Source organism: Convolutriloba macropyga, unplaced genomic scaffold, assembly GCF_964194025.1.
Source record: "Convolutriloba macropyga unplaced genomic scaffold, txConMacr16.3 SCAFFOLD_1130, whole genome shotgun sequence".
NCBI lineage: Eukaryota > Metazoa > Xenacoelomorpha > Acoela > Convolutidae > Convolutriloba > Convolutriloba macropyga.
Genome location: NW_027453487.1, coordinates 1 through 14,532, shown reverse-complemented (window position 1 = coordinate 14,532; position 14,532 = coordinate 1). Strand labels below are relative to the sequence as shown.

The 14,532-nt window shown below is 35.5% G+C and overlaps 2 protein-coding genes across 2 annotated transcripts; one reads left to right on the top strand and one right to left on the bottom strand.

The window, feature by feature from the left end:
• Nucleotides 1–8,779: 8,779 nt before the first annotated feature.
• On the bottom strand, nt 8,780–9,819 carry LOC142358324 (uncharacterized). The gene is made up of 2 exons (XM_075409741.1): nt 9,700–9,819; nt 8,780–9,283 (listed from the first exon to the last, which is right to left on the bottom strand). Exons 1-2 carry the CDS (start codon nt 9,817–9,819, stop codon nt 8,972–8,974), a joined length of 432 nt encoding a protein of 143 aa, XP_075265856.1. The 3' UTR covers nt 8,780–8,971.
• Nucleotides 9,820–13,268: 3,449 nt separating this feature from the next.
• Nucleotides 13,269–14,299, top strand: LOC142358327 (ciliary microtubule inner protein 1-like). The gene is made up of 2 exons (XM_075409744.1): nt 13,269–13,578; nt 14,179–14,299. The coding sequence occupies exons 1-2, from the start codon at nt 13,440–13,442 to the stop codon at nt 14,286–14,288; spliced, it is 249 nt and encodes an 82-aa protein (XP_075265859.1). The 5' UTR covers nt 13,269–13,439; the 3' UTR covers nt 14,289–14,299.
• Nucleotides 14,300–14,532: the final 233 nt, after the last annotated feature.

The window sequence follows — 14,532 nt, the reverse complement described above, 5'->3', positions numbered from 1 at the left end:
TTCTTTGAATTGTGTCAAGACTTGTCCTGCTATGTTTTTTGCTTCGTCGAAGAAAAAATTGTTCCGCTTTACCTCATTTTGCAGCTTTTTTGTCATTTTGCATGAAATCTTATTGAATTCTCTGGGCTAGTTTTATTCAACTGAAAGTGTTTTTTATTTAGCAGTTGCTCAGCGAGGCAATCTAAAGTGAACAAATTCATTTTGGAAAAACGAAACTAAAATAGAAACGGAATAAACCCATAAAGCCAAAATTCAGACGCCCGTCACTTGACCCTTGTTCCTATGAGTCTTAGTTAACATCTCTAATGCGTTTTGACATTGATTCTTGCTCCTGCATTCATTCATTAAGAAACAGGAGTATACAAAACTCAATTAAAATAGTACTTTAAAATGTTTTTGCACAATTATGTTTTGTGTTTTTCTGTTTCTTGAATACCTATGGGTGTTATGGGAATCAATGGCGTTTTTTCAGAAATCTTCCGATTATGTTTGCGGTTTCGGTTGTCTTTCCATTTGGTTGATATTCTTTAGTTGTTTTTTTTAACGAATATAGAATTGTTTTAACTTCTTAAATTTCCTCTAATTTTGCGTTTCACGACGTAGTTTTGCTCGTCCAATATTTAATTTAGAGCTATTTGATAGATTTTGGTAATAAATTTGCCTCCTGAAGCATCGACAGCGCACTTTTCTCTGAAGTAAACAATAAGAGTTCCAACTTATCTTTTTTCGTTCTCTGCTTTTTTAAATTATGGTTCAATATATCTGCTAGGAATTGCCCAGGTGTTTTGTAATCAAACACAAAAATTAATGAACGTTTCTGCAGACTAACTCTTAGGGGTAGAATTTAGTGTTACGTGGAGAATTGTTGATCAAAAAATTTGTTTTATATATAGGAAGCTGTAAGTTGTTTTATTGTAATGCGGTGAGCTTGTTTCGTTTTTGTTTCGTCGTCCTATGCCCGTTTTGGTCTTGCACTTTTTACAACGCAAACTTCAAAACAACAGTGTTGTTTGTCTTTTGATGCCGCTGTTTCGCTGCTCTTTTTCGATTTTTACGCGTGTGGTGTCATTTCTTGAACTAATTGCAGTGAACTTTAGCTGAACTGTGATAAAGTTTTTTATCCTTACCGTACTCTCTAAATGGCTTCAAAAGTTAACAAGGTCACTTGAAATCACCCTAACTTGTTTCGAGGTCAGAATAGGACTTCTGTGTGACGGTCATCGTTGTTTTAAAAAACATGGCAACAAAAACAAAAAAACAGACTTGAATTTTTTGTAAAGAAATTTTTCGAATTGGAAAACATTTTACGCTTAAAGATTGAAAACTGGTCAAATTAGATGTTCTGTTGCCATCAGATGTTTTTAAATTGAACTTTGAAAAGTTTTTTTATCAGGTGCTTAATGAGTTTTTGGTGTTCGCTGCTTTTCTCATGCTTATTTTTCTGTTGTTGTTTCCAACTGATATGTATTAAGTGCAGAAAGTTCATTATGCAAGTATTGTTGATCACATTTCTACTTCAACTGTTTCTGAGATCTTCCGCCTTTTTTCGAAATGGGTTTTGTAATTCCAATCGTCTTCATTTCTAGGTTTAGTTAGTTTCCTGTTTAGTTAAGTTTTTAAAATTAAAATTCAAGACTTCTACTGCCATGCTTTTCTATTTTACAGTCATTTTTTTGTTACGGCCCTATGATGTCACGCTCACTTAAAAGCTGCTCTTTGTTTTGTCTTTCATTTTTGCTATTCAGATGTGTGTGTGTGACATCGGTTATCACACTTATTGGAGCGAATTCATTGCTCACTTGTGTATATTTCTTAGGTCACATATTCTTCACCTCTCTCTATCTATCAACAGGCTCGCCATTCTGAAAATGATTTTTAAAAAAAAAATAAATTGAGGTGGTAGTTCAAAACAGATGCCGCACACTAATTGAAGACTTTTTAAGGGCAGCTTCCGAAAAGAAGAATCTAAATCAATTTGCAACATCTGTTTGTTTTGTTTTTAAATTTTTTCGGTGGTATTTTGAGAAGAGGTCTCCAAAGCTATCGCAGTTTTCTGGTAATCTGTAAATTATGTTTTCATTTGAAAAAAATAACTGTGCTGCTTTTATTGAATTGGTGCGTGACGTCATTTTTACGACTGGAAGAGGAGTAATGGTGATCTATCGGTCAAGTTATTCTGAAACAGATGTAAAAGTCAATGCCTTACGTGCAAAAAATGTGACATTCTTCTATGTTGAACAAAAATCGAGAGTGGGGAGAAGAGATATTGGTTTTTTACTCATACCAGTTGAATTAGTGAAAGAGATAAGTGTGAAAAAAATTGCACAAAGCGAGCAAAGCTTTCTGATCACGTGTGATTTTTTCGATTCAGCTTTTTCAGTTCTTACTTTACTTTTGTTGGGTAAAGGAACTTCTCTAAACCATGTTGTCAAGAAAATGTAACTTTGGGAGCATTTTTGGCCATTTCAATCATCAGAGTTTTATTTGCGATCTTTTTATAAAGAGCTCTTCATCGAGCTATAGGATTTCGCCGTTTTAGAAACATTTTAGGCGGTTTTCTAGCCTATTTAATGTTTTAGGCTTCTGATGCATTTTTTTTGGTTGACATAGTTTTTTGTTGTTGTTTTGAACTTATATTTCGTTAATATCAATTTAAGTTTGTTTTGTTTGAAGGAAAAAGGATATATTTAAGCAGTTTTTCCTAAAATTCCTCTTTGAAGTATTTTTGTTTAATTCTTCTATAGATCCTCAATAAATCAGCAGCAATCGTTTTTAATGGTGTCTTGATACTTTGGTTTTTTCAGAGAATCATAATTAAAATTTCAACAGATCTTTCAGATTTTCTTCTTCACTAAACATTTTTTCTCGGTTTTTCTCCTTTGTCGAGATATTTTGTTGGTTTTTTATCCCACTGTTGATTGTGAATCGTTGAGCAAATTTTAACTATACGAGAGACAGTCCATCAGTTACAATGCTTCCTGATTCGCAATTTTTCCGGAGTGCACAGAAATTTTCCAAAAACAATATTTCAAAAAATTTGCTTTTACTTCCTGATAATTTGTGTACTCCGGTTGTTGTTTGAATTTTAATAGTATAATCAAGTCGATAGTTTTATCAGTTAGTGGTTGGCTAGTGTATGATAATTTTTGCTTCGAGTCCATTCCGGAGCTCTCCGGCCTTGCGTCACTTTTAGTGGAGTGAGATTTTTTTTGTTCATTTGTCTGATTAAATGTTAGGTCACACGTCACTTACCACATCCACAAAAATTACTTTCTTGCCCTCAATGAGAACTTGAAGTTGATTATTTCAACTGAATGTATGTCATTCTAATTGAATGTTATCTGAGTTCAGCTAAGGGAAACAATGATTTAAAACATGATATAAAATATCAGCAAATGTTTTAACCGAATTTTGTTGCGAGATTTATATCAACATCTTTTTGATACTGGATATCTACAAAGCTATCGGAAATATTTTAGGAGTTCTGGAAGTAGTTTTTTTTCTCTGATTTTGTTGATCTCAGCTTAGAATGTAATATTGTGTTCATGTGCCCACTCATGACATTCGTTGTGTTCGAGGACAGTACTGCTCTCCTTAAGAATTAATGATTTGTTACTATTTGGCCTCAAACTATTTTAGTGGCAATTACTTATATTAGTTCTCTTGTTCTTTTTTAATACTGCCAATTTTCCGTCTGAGAGTTTTTTCTAACTAATATTTGACTTTTCGTGCTCAAATAGGCAATAAACAGGTAAAACTGAGTATGTGATTCGCCTAAACTACAGACAAATTCACCGTGTGAAGGGTTCCCAACAGTGACTAAACATTTAATTATAATTGATTTGGTTATCATAACTATGGTAATTAATTCAACAGATCAGCAGTTCAATAATTCTAAATTCAACTGTCCATTTCAAATTTGCTCGCGTGAAATGTTCGTTTATATTCTCCCCACTTTGGTCAGGTAATAATAAAAACTCGTGATTGAAGAATTTAACAAATTGTGAATGCAGTTGTACTTTCAATTAGATGTCTTTGAGAAAATTCGTTTCCTTCGGTGATTTCGAAGTTTCTCTGCTGATGTATGAGGACAAAAACTGGTAAAATTATCTGAAGTCCCCACTCATTGGGTGACATTTTAACACAGAAGGGCTCCCCTCTCTTCTTGAACCGGATTTTCATGACCCTCTGATTGGGCATAGCGGCACAATTGGATGCGACAGTCCCCATCAATTCTGGCTCATAATCGCAAATCTCTTGCAATCAGCATTGTAGCTGAGCCACGCATGGCACTTATTGATACCGCTTGAGCGAGGCGACTGAAGGCTACTGATAGGCCTGAGGGCTGGAAACCTCTGTTATCAGATAAAAGTTGGCCCAATACGCTGAACCCGCACCCTCTGGTTACTACGCCATCATTCAACCCCGTTCGCTTGATACCTGTAACTGCACGCTCCTTCATAGCCCCTGAGGTGAAATTTTAGGCCTCTGCTATAGGGATAATTGGGTCAAATTTAAACTCCTCGTGCAGTGTAAAAATGTCAAAATTAGGAGGGATGACTAATTGGAACTGAGGCTAAACACCAGCTTCTATACACCAGCAACCGAAAATGTGATAAACTGGTAAATTGGTTAATTAACGATAGAACTTTAACTTCTTTGTCATTTTGCTATCTACTCTAAATGTGCGCCACGAGACATTAATGTTAAAATTCAGTTTTGCAAATGCATATCGTGATTGCTTCAGCCACTAGAAAATTGGCAGCCTCATCCTTCTGACTTCGATAAATCCCTTCTGATTTTCATAAATCGCGCAAAATGTCATAATTTTGTCCGTTTTTTCTATTGTTGACGATTGTGTCAATTTTTATTGAAGGAAAATAGGTGTGAAGACGTGAATTTACAAATTTTGCTCCATAACAAGAAGAAACCGGAAAAAAATGCTTCATTTTTCGCACTGTTTCAAACAAGTCATAGTAAGTTGAATAAGTTGAAAACTTAATTTCTGTTCGCAATTGTTTACAGGGAGCTTTGATACTACAAAATGCCCAAAAACAATCATTGCTCAAAAAATGCCCTGATTTTGAAGTTAAACTGCAATTTAAGTTGAACGAATTCAGCATTTTTTTGCGATTAGAATTCGTCTATTTAAAATATTTAAACATTAATTGATGGGTTATAAACATTCGCTATTATAGGCATTTGTATTACAGCAAAAAGATAATCAAACCTCCCGTCTACCCCACAATCACTCTTAGCATCCACCAATGTTATCAGCACATAAGAAAAACCTTTTTACTTTGAAAAAAACCAGTGGCTCAAGTCTATTTGAAATTTCAAAAGCGTTGGTATGTTATCACTCTTATTTGTATGCAAAGAGTGTTCGCAATAGTTTGGGTGACAAATCCGCCTAGCAAAAAATAGCCCTTTTTAGTTACTCTCAAACGAAGTTTGTAGCAATTATGTCAGTCCTGATGGTGTTATTATGCAACTTTTCGTCTACCAACTTTTCGTCTCATTGTTTTTACAATAAAAAATTGCATTGTATTGTTGCCCTCCTTTTCGACTCAAAGAGGAGGATTCGTGGACCGTCTTTTTTAGATCTATTATTTTGATGTAGTGTGTTTTAAACAAGCGTTTATGTTAAACTTCTGAAAAGCAGCGAGAAGAGAGAGTGATTTTCAGTTCATGTCGCACTTTCGGGAGAAAAGGGAAAAGTAGGTGTGAAAAAATTATCGCTAAGCGAGCGAATTTTTTTAATCAATTTTCTAAGTTTTTAGTTTGTATTCATTTTTTTTCTCGTCTTATAGTTTTTTTTCTCGTCTTCAAATTCTAAATTTCTATAGCTGTTGTTCCTAAAATGAGCCAGTGAAGATTCGAAAGGTGCTTTCTGTATATCCACTGATATACACAATATAATTTACTTTTTTTCAAGTTTTGATTGATTCTTTGCCCTTCTATTGTTGTTTAACATACTTCTGACAGGTGTTGGGTGTGTGACGGCCGAAATAGAAGAATTGGTGAAAATTTTTATATAATAAGTGGTGGGATTTTAGAGTTTTTTAGAGAATTTTGTAACAATTTATTTTTAGAGAATGTCATTTTTGCTTTGCCATTCAAGTCCTTACTTTTTCGTTGGTCTTCTCTTTGTGAAAAGTTTTTGTTCATTTATTGGCCAATTGTTGGTTGTTTATTCATTGTAAATTACTCATAGTGCAAGATTGATATTATTTTGAGACTGCTTGTTTTGAAGTGCCAACTAGTAGGGAAATTTGTCTCAGAGCTTTATCAGTTTTTGTTGTCAGATATTTTTTCCATTGCTCATTCCCTTTTTTTTCCAAGTTTTTTAGTGTAGATCAGTATGCGGTTCACTATGTTAGTTAGAGTGGTCAATTTTCCACCTTGGGACGTTTCTGGAATTTTCCGGATATGACTTTAAGATATGTTCACAATTTTTTCGGGCTTTTCTAGTCAATGAGAAAGCAAATTGGAGTAGTGATTTAATCAAGCTGGAGTATTACGAAGAAAAAAGGCAATTAGATTTAATGCGAGACATTTTTGCAAACTGCTATTAAAGCGATCTGGGGAAAGTGGTGTTTAAACACATTTTTGATTTTGAGAACATTTTTTTTGCTGTATGCCAATTTGACCATTGTTTTTGCTGTTTTCCTATTCAGTTACTATACAACTAATTCTTGAAAGTGCTATATGTGTTCCTATAATGAATAGTTGTAAGTAGTTAATTAAACCTCTCAAAAGTCAATTAATGGCTTTGAAGAATTAGGCGCTACTTGTCTTAATGAAAGACAATTTTTGGATTCTCCTCGGTTTTTTTAGTTTTTTGTTTTGCTATTAAATTTCTTTAATGATAGGTCTAAAAGACTTTCCGTTGAGATTTATTTAATTTAGTTAAGTGATATGATTTCCAATCTAACTGTTTTTAATTAATTTGACAATACTTCAAAAAGTAGTTTTGGATTTCTTGAAATTTTCTACTTCTTTTCATTCTTTTTCTTGTTTTGTCATTTCCTCATAACACGGAGAGCTTCTAAACACTGTCTTTTGTTACAATTTAAACTTTGGTCAGTTTGAAAGTTTTTATTCACAGCAAACAATTTGTACGACTTTGGCAAAACTTGCTTTAAATTACATTTGTTTCTTTTTGAATTTTGCCGCTTTCTATGTTTTTTTTTGTTGTTATGTCGCTTATTCTCGTTATTTATAGGTCTGAATGGTCCCTATGTAATTTTTTCGGAGCTATTCTAAAGTGTTGAGTTCAAAAATTGAGGTTTTCACGACTTTCACTGAACTTATTTCAAATGTTGTTTTGCGTATTTGTTTTTGTTGTTCTGCCACTTAGTCTCACCGATGACATGTCTGTAATCTCTATACAGAGTCATGTTAGAAACTAATTAATTGTTTCTATTTATAGCTAAAAGTTTCCACCACTTTGATTTGACTTATTTTAAAAACTATTAGTGATTTCGACTATGACGTTGTTGGACTCATTAACTTCACGTAGTGTTTTTTTTTTAATTTTTTCTGCAAGTATTGGTATTTGATTTGTTCCTTGTCGGAGCTGTTCCTCACAGGAGCCTCACAGTGTTGTCACCATTGTGTTCAATTCTTTGAATTGTAATGCAGGACTAGTCTTGCTAATTTTTTTGTCTGACCGTTTCACATTTCGTCCTCAACAACTGGATGAACAAATGAAACCCGGAGAGCGTTAAGGCAGTGAAAAGGTCTCTTATAGCCTTAATGTTAAATATGCTATTCACGGAAACTGTTGAGGAGACATATATTCATGATGTGAAGAGCGATCAACGCCCCCTCCTCACTCACGCCACGCTCCCTTTCCCAACACTCTACCCTATCACCCCGCAGACCCTCATCCAACAAGTAGGCCCGCACGCTGAAATCCCCCGCCATAGTTTCCAATTCCTCGACGTCAATTTGAGCACCTCAAAATAATAATAGTATTCTTTGAACCTCATAATAAGAGTTATATTTCACATACTCTGATTTTTGCCAACAACGCAGATTTATTTGGCTGTAATGGAACCACTCGGCGGTTAACAGATGTAATTTTTTCAACGTTCGAGCTAAAATTGAACGTTGATTTTGATAGACAATACTGTGTTAAAAAGTTCAAATTGCGTAAAAATTCTGCGAAATAGCTCTGTGTTTGTGCTTTCATTTTAATCAGGTAAGTTTGCTTAAAAAAAGTATTGGCAGCTTGCGGGGAAGTCAAGTGGGAGGTCAAAGTCTAAGAATTGTCCTTCACACCATGACTTTATGTCTCAAAAACAGTTTCAGTGAATCGAATGCTAATAAGGTCTGGTCATCGTTCTAATAAGGCTCGAAGCTCTAGCGAAGCTTTCGTTAACTCTTTTTGTCCTATTTTTGAGGACAAAAAGTCAAAAGGAGAAAAAAAGTCAGACGAAAAATTAGCCAATCAAAAATGGCTTAAAAAAGACCACATGACTATTATAATTGCAGTAACTATTGTTTGAGAGCAATATATAAGACAGTGATGAGAAACCTTGAAAGATTCTATGCATAAGTCCTTGCATTGCAAATTTTTGATCAAGTAGCTAAATGGTTTTTCAAAAAAATAGTCAAAGAGTTACAAAATTTGGGAATTTTTGCTAATTTTGCCTACCGTTAACAGAAGCGAGAAGTTGCGTCGATGTGCTGTCACAAACGATTCGTTGCTTTTGTTTTGGCAGGAAATCTAGTATTGCACGTGAAGAAATTGATGCAATAGAGCTCATTGAAGTCGGAACAAAGAATAAATCTTGGAAATTGTCTTCATTTAAATATAATACTTCATTTATAATACTTCGAGCATTTAAATTTAATTTATTGTAAAACATTTATTTCTCCGAAATAAATTACAAGGCGAGCGTTATTTCGCCGAAGGCACGCTTTTATTTCTATCAGTTACATGGTGTCTATCACATAGTTGATGCTACTTGTGATTATATTGCCTCAGGTTTTGGAGAATAACTTTTTCTCTGATAAGGAAGAGCATGGCTAAGAGACACTTGCGGTCCAACTTCTGGTTGGTTGCACTTAGTGCATCATCCAGACTATACACCGGCTGTTCTCCAGTCACTACCCGGAAGGTCTCCCAGGCGAAGCGGAGTTGGTCCTCTCTGGTCCGTTTTGAGAGTTGGAAGAAGGGAGTTTGGAAGGGGTTGAAGCTGTGAGCTAATGCAGCTAGAACTGTTCCACTGTTGAAGGTGGCCACTGATAGGTCACTGATTTGTGGCACGAATGCCTGAAAGAACACGAGTTTTCTGATCAGCGTCCTGTATGACCCTATGGACATTATACAACACTATTCATAAGCGCGTAGTAAACTTAGGTTTGGATGCTAAGCAACTGTAGTTGGCTATTTTCAAGCCAGTTTTTAGAGTTTTTGGTAACCAATTTGTACATATTGAACGGAGGAAGTCTTTATTTTAAAGTGTGAATTTCATTTTAAGCTTCACTGATACCGTGTAACAATTACTTGTACTTGAGATGAACACTTTTCTGCACTATGATGAAAATTTTGTGAGCGTACTCTTGAGTTGATCATCGTATAGAAAAATTCCGAAACAGGAATAATTGTGAAGCAACAGTTTGCTCGGTTGAATTTGCAGCCCACGCATAAATCTGAGATGACGACTGTGAATGAGTGATAGAACTGACCGAGTAGTTTTTGATGTGGTTGTTGATCCATGAGAGTAGCAGCTGGTATGACTCAGTGGGTGTCATGGCCTTCCTCACTGCCTCAGCCTCACTGTTCCTAAATAAACAATCGACAAACATTCATTGTAGCCCTGTTTCCATAACTAAAACATAAACGACTATCGTCGGACGAATTTCTCGCAAACAACAGATGAGAGGTTTGTTTTGGTTTAATCTAGCTGAAGCACAAGGAGGCTAGCCTCAAAAGGCCAGGACGATCAAATCGGAGGTGATAGTAAAATGGGCTTCGCTCTTAGTGACTTTATGAAGGACAGCTCATAGACTTAAGACCCAAAATTTTTACCAGTTTATCCCACTTTTGAAGTCAAGTTAAATCAATCCAGAGAGCAAAAGATTTCGCGAATGTTCTAGCTACAAAGTCAAAACGGCCAAGCATAAAAGAGATAACCGATAGAATACTGGAAACGACTCAAAGCTGTGCATTTAAACTCTTAACTAAGCACAACTAATTTTGAAAAAAATTTAAAACATGCAATTGTCTAGTATAAAAAGAAAGCGTTTTAAAAAACTTAAAACTATCAGTTTGGAGGTGTAGATAGGTGAGGGGGAGGGGGTAGGGTTACAGATTTGGTGGGAGCTAGTGAGGGGTTGTTAAGGGCACTGGGGGGTATGTAGGTGAGGGATAAGGTATGTTTGCGGCTGGTAGGTGGGGGTAGTTAACCATTTAGCTTGGGGGCTTAGGTTGGTGTAGAGGCTTCGATAGGAGTAGTGGGGAAAACTTCTCAAAATGGCCTTTCGACTTTGAGTATTACCAGCAGTCACCAGTTTTGTAATTACTAGCATTAAAACCTACTATTAAATTTCGGATCTATTCTGTTTCGCCCCCCCCCCCCCCGCCAATCTAATGAGCTTAAATCTTTTATGACCCCCAAGCGCACGTTCGATTTTCTTACATAGTTACGTGCTATATAACAACATATAATTTGTAACTGGGGCTCAAAAACACTGGGGGGCCGAAACAGAATAGATCCTAAATTTCAATGTAAGAAACAGAAGCCTACGTTCCAAAATAAAATTCAGTGGTCAATGTTTAAAAACGAAGAAGTAGTTTAAATCATGAACTAACTTGCTTAAGCTGAATATAACAATTGAAAATCACCAAAAGTTCAGACTAAAACAAAGTTGACCGGCATTTCAACAATAAAAGCTCACTCACAATCCATCTGAAAGATAAAATTAAAAGTATGCTGCAATGTAACTTCAATCACTGAAAAATTCCGTTAAATGTTCCTAACGAAAGTCCAGTTATACTTCAGTATTTTTGCCAATCAAATGAGCCTCATGTCATCAATTAAGTTTGCCCTGGTAATGATCTAGTTTAATTGGATGAACCTGGAAAAAGTCGGTCGTAAGAGTGGCTATTTGCTTGTTGGCCAAGTAAGGGGTAGTTGGATGTGAAATGGGGGTAATTGGAGATTAAAAATGAGGGCGGATGTGAGCATGTCTCCGAATAATTAATAGGGACCAGAAAACCCAATTGACCTAAAATTTCCATAAACAACCATTTAAACATAAATTTCCATTAACATAATCATTTAACCCTGAACAGTACTTAACTTGAAATGAAATAAAATTATTTTATGTGAATTCAATTGTTTGAGTGGAGTAAACGAGAGTGACTTGTCTCGTTGTTAGGTCAAAAACATGAAAGAACTCAATCTGCTACCAATAAAACAAAATATACCAAAAATACCGCAAATAATTGGGCTTTAGAAATTCTTATCAAAAACCGTACCTAAATCAGAAATCTTAAAAACAATAAACAACATAACTGGCAGATTGCCAGAAAATAGCCGCAATAGATTCGTAGATCTGCAGTCCCAAAAAAAAAACAAAAAAAGACAGACCAAATTTTGTATAAAAATCTGTATAAGTTTTTGCTGCCTCTATTAGCTGCTCAAATAACCTTCATTTAGAGTGACACACACTCATTTGACCTTATCTCTTTGAATTAATGTAAATAAAAGTCAACTTCAAAGTGAGGAAATCATATTTGAGAGTGAGGTAAATCAAGTATGACCAAAAATTTAATCACGCGAATGAACAAAAATACTCGCTCCACTAAGCGCGAAAAATGACGTCAAACACGCACTTCAGTTGAAATTGCATGAACGAATGAACAAAAAGCAGATTTGAAGTGGCTGTGACGTCATATGGTCGTAACAAAATTCGCGACGACGAAAAAAACCCGAGAAGGCCAATAATAGCCCCAGCTATCGCTGTGCGGCTATTAAGAAAAACAAGAATTTTGCACGCTTCCATTTTGAAGATGCTGTCCTGACTATGTCTTTATAATAAATATGAAAATTGTTACGATAATACTAAAATGATAGAGAAGGTAAAGGTGGGTTGTTGGGCAATGCTTGGGGGAGTAGCATAACATGGGAGATTAGATGGAAAAGGGGAGTAGTTACGGTCGCGGGAGATTGAGACTAAGTGTTGGGTGTAGGTGAGTGGAGTGCAGAGGAGTAGATACGGGATGCAGTTCGGGACTGCAGGGTCAAAGTTTTTTTTGATAATTACCTTTTTACCTTGAATTTTACCAGCAGCTCCTAATTACTATATGGTAGGAGCTAAGCTACTCTTAAAGTCCAATGTTCGAAAACAGAAGTCAACATTCTAAGGAGAAGTTGGTGTCCGAAAGGAAAAACTTCGAAAGCAAGTTTCAAGTCACGAAGAAGCTTGCTTCAGCTGAAAATAAACCTGTTGAATACTGATTCTTTCTCCAGTCGTAAAAAGCTTTAGAATACTACTAGCCTTAGAAAACAAATCTCACCTCTTAGAAAACCCTGCACCATCAATATTATTTTGCGTGTCATAAAAAGACATACACATTTAAATCGATTGCCTCGAAGTACGATCGACATCAACCATTCAATGTAGACGTGGGATTTAAACACCATGTTATGTCCGGAATTTGTATTCTACGTGCATGAAATTTTTCATTTAGAAAATTTTCTGTTGCTGGCCACCCTATTGAGTAATTTGAGCAAAAATCGTTCATTTTCTAGTACTTTATCTATGCAAAATGTTCGTAATTTTCTGCTCCTGCGATAAATGACGGTGGTATTGGTGTGTACTCAAATTATTCTTGTTCGTTTTTTCTTTAATCATTATGTTTTGGGCATCGGTTTTGGTTAAATGTCATAATTGTGTTACAATCATGCGGGAATCGTTTTGGCGGTGAAAACTTAGCAAATTTTTTCTTTCTTTTGAACAGTAAAATTCAACGTGGCAAGCATAGAAGTGGTTTGTTTTTAATTTCAGCATTACCACCTGTCCAGTTGCAGGAAAACAAGAATTGCACAGAATTTTATTCCATCTTCAACGCCTGCACCTGCTCAATTCAATGCATTAGAATTCGGAGCGTTTATCCATCAAACATATGCACCTTGCTTGTTCATAGTTGTGCTTTTATTTTTTACAGCTATTTAAACGTGAAACCAAATCTTTCCGCTCTAGTCTGCATATATTCATAAAGAGCATACAGTAACACCATCAAATTCATTATAACATAAAATATCTAGCTGTTAGTTGTGGTACAAAATAAAAACGTGCTCTTTTGTGGCTTTTCAAACAACAAAAACCTTTTTATTTTTACAATTTTGATCTATTAAACAACATTTGAACTGTAGCAAATTGTGTGCAAAAGATTGATTATATAGTTAGTAATCATAAACATGGTGCAAACAGTTGCTGATGACTCGAAGTTATTCAATGAAGTTGACTACGTGGGCAGGGACAAAATATGGAGAGATTACGTAGTCAACGAAGTCAAGTCTGCCAAAATATGGAGCGATCAATGGAGCTTTCTCACTGGTTAGATCTTACAGTTCAATCTGTCTCATTCAAAATTTTTTGCATGTTGAGAGGAATATTTGTGCTTTTGTAGTTTATTTTTATATTCGACAGAATAGAAGATCTGATTTAGATTCATCTTTTTTATCACATCTAGATAATAATTATAACACTTAATTGCGGTTCCTGTGTAATTGCAGCGGAACAGCATTAGGCCTACAGTAGCCTGTTCTCAGCTGTCCTTTCTTCTTATTATTCCCCGCATTTCAGACTGACCTTTTAATGCCTTTTTATGGGCAGCATTGCTCTTTTTTTGGTAACTATAGCCACTTTTTTTGCGTCTGAAATAATGTATTTGACTAGTAAAAGGTGAGTCAAACTAGGATTGATATCTGGTTATAGTCTCTTGCAACGCTAAATAGCTCACAGATAACTCGTAAGATCACTCACATCAGCGTCATTTTTAAACTTTGTTTCTTAAAAAACGAAAAGAACAGCTATGCAAAATATTTGATATCTCACTGTTTCACAAGGGCTTCCTTAAATTGATTAAATTAATTTCATTAAATTTTGACTTATTGATTGAAAGGATAATTAAATGGTTAGGTTGTGTGTTTTTAGGTAACCCTCTGAACCTTATAAAAGAGAAGTATCCACCAAAGACACCTGTGCAGAAACTAGATCTTCCAACTACACTCAGAGTCAGATCAGTCACCCCAATCAGCAGGTAAAAAGTTAACTCAATTCTACATTACTCAGCACTGTCGTCATTGAATTCTATTTGTTCAACACTCGACCTACGGTTTTGTATAAACATAACCGACTAACCGTCGGAAGAATTGCTCTTGAACGACCAGTGGGAGCTCTAATCAATTGCAGCCTGCTTCAGTCGGGGGGGGGGGGGGGGGGAGGGAGCCTAAATGGGACTAAGAAGTTCTATAGTGGGCTTCAAATAACCACATTAGAGGTTAACAT

Coding starts and splice junctions, on each gene's coding strand:
- LOC142358324 (XM_075409741.1), bottom strand. CDS start 9,819: ATGTTTGTCGATTGTTTATTTAGGAACAGTGAGGCTGAGGCAGTGAGG. Junction 9,284..9,699: donor ACCACATCAAAAACTACTCG/GTCAGTTCTATC, acceptor GTGTTCTTTCAG/GCATTCGTGCCACAAATCAG.
- LOC142358327 (XM_075409744.1), top strand. CDS start 13,440: ATGGTGCAAACAGTTGCTGATGACTCGAAGTTATTCAATGAAGTTGAC. Junction 13,579..14,178: donor TCAATGGAGCTTTCTCACTG/GTTAGATCTTAC, acceptor GTGTGTTTTTAG/GTAACCCTCTGAACCTTATA.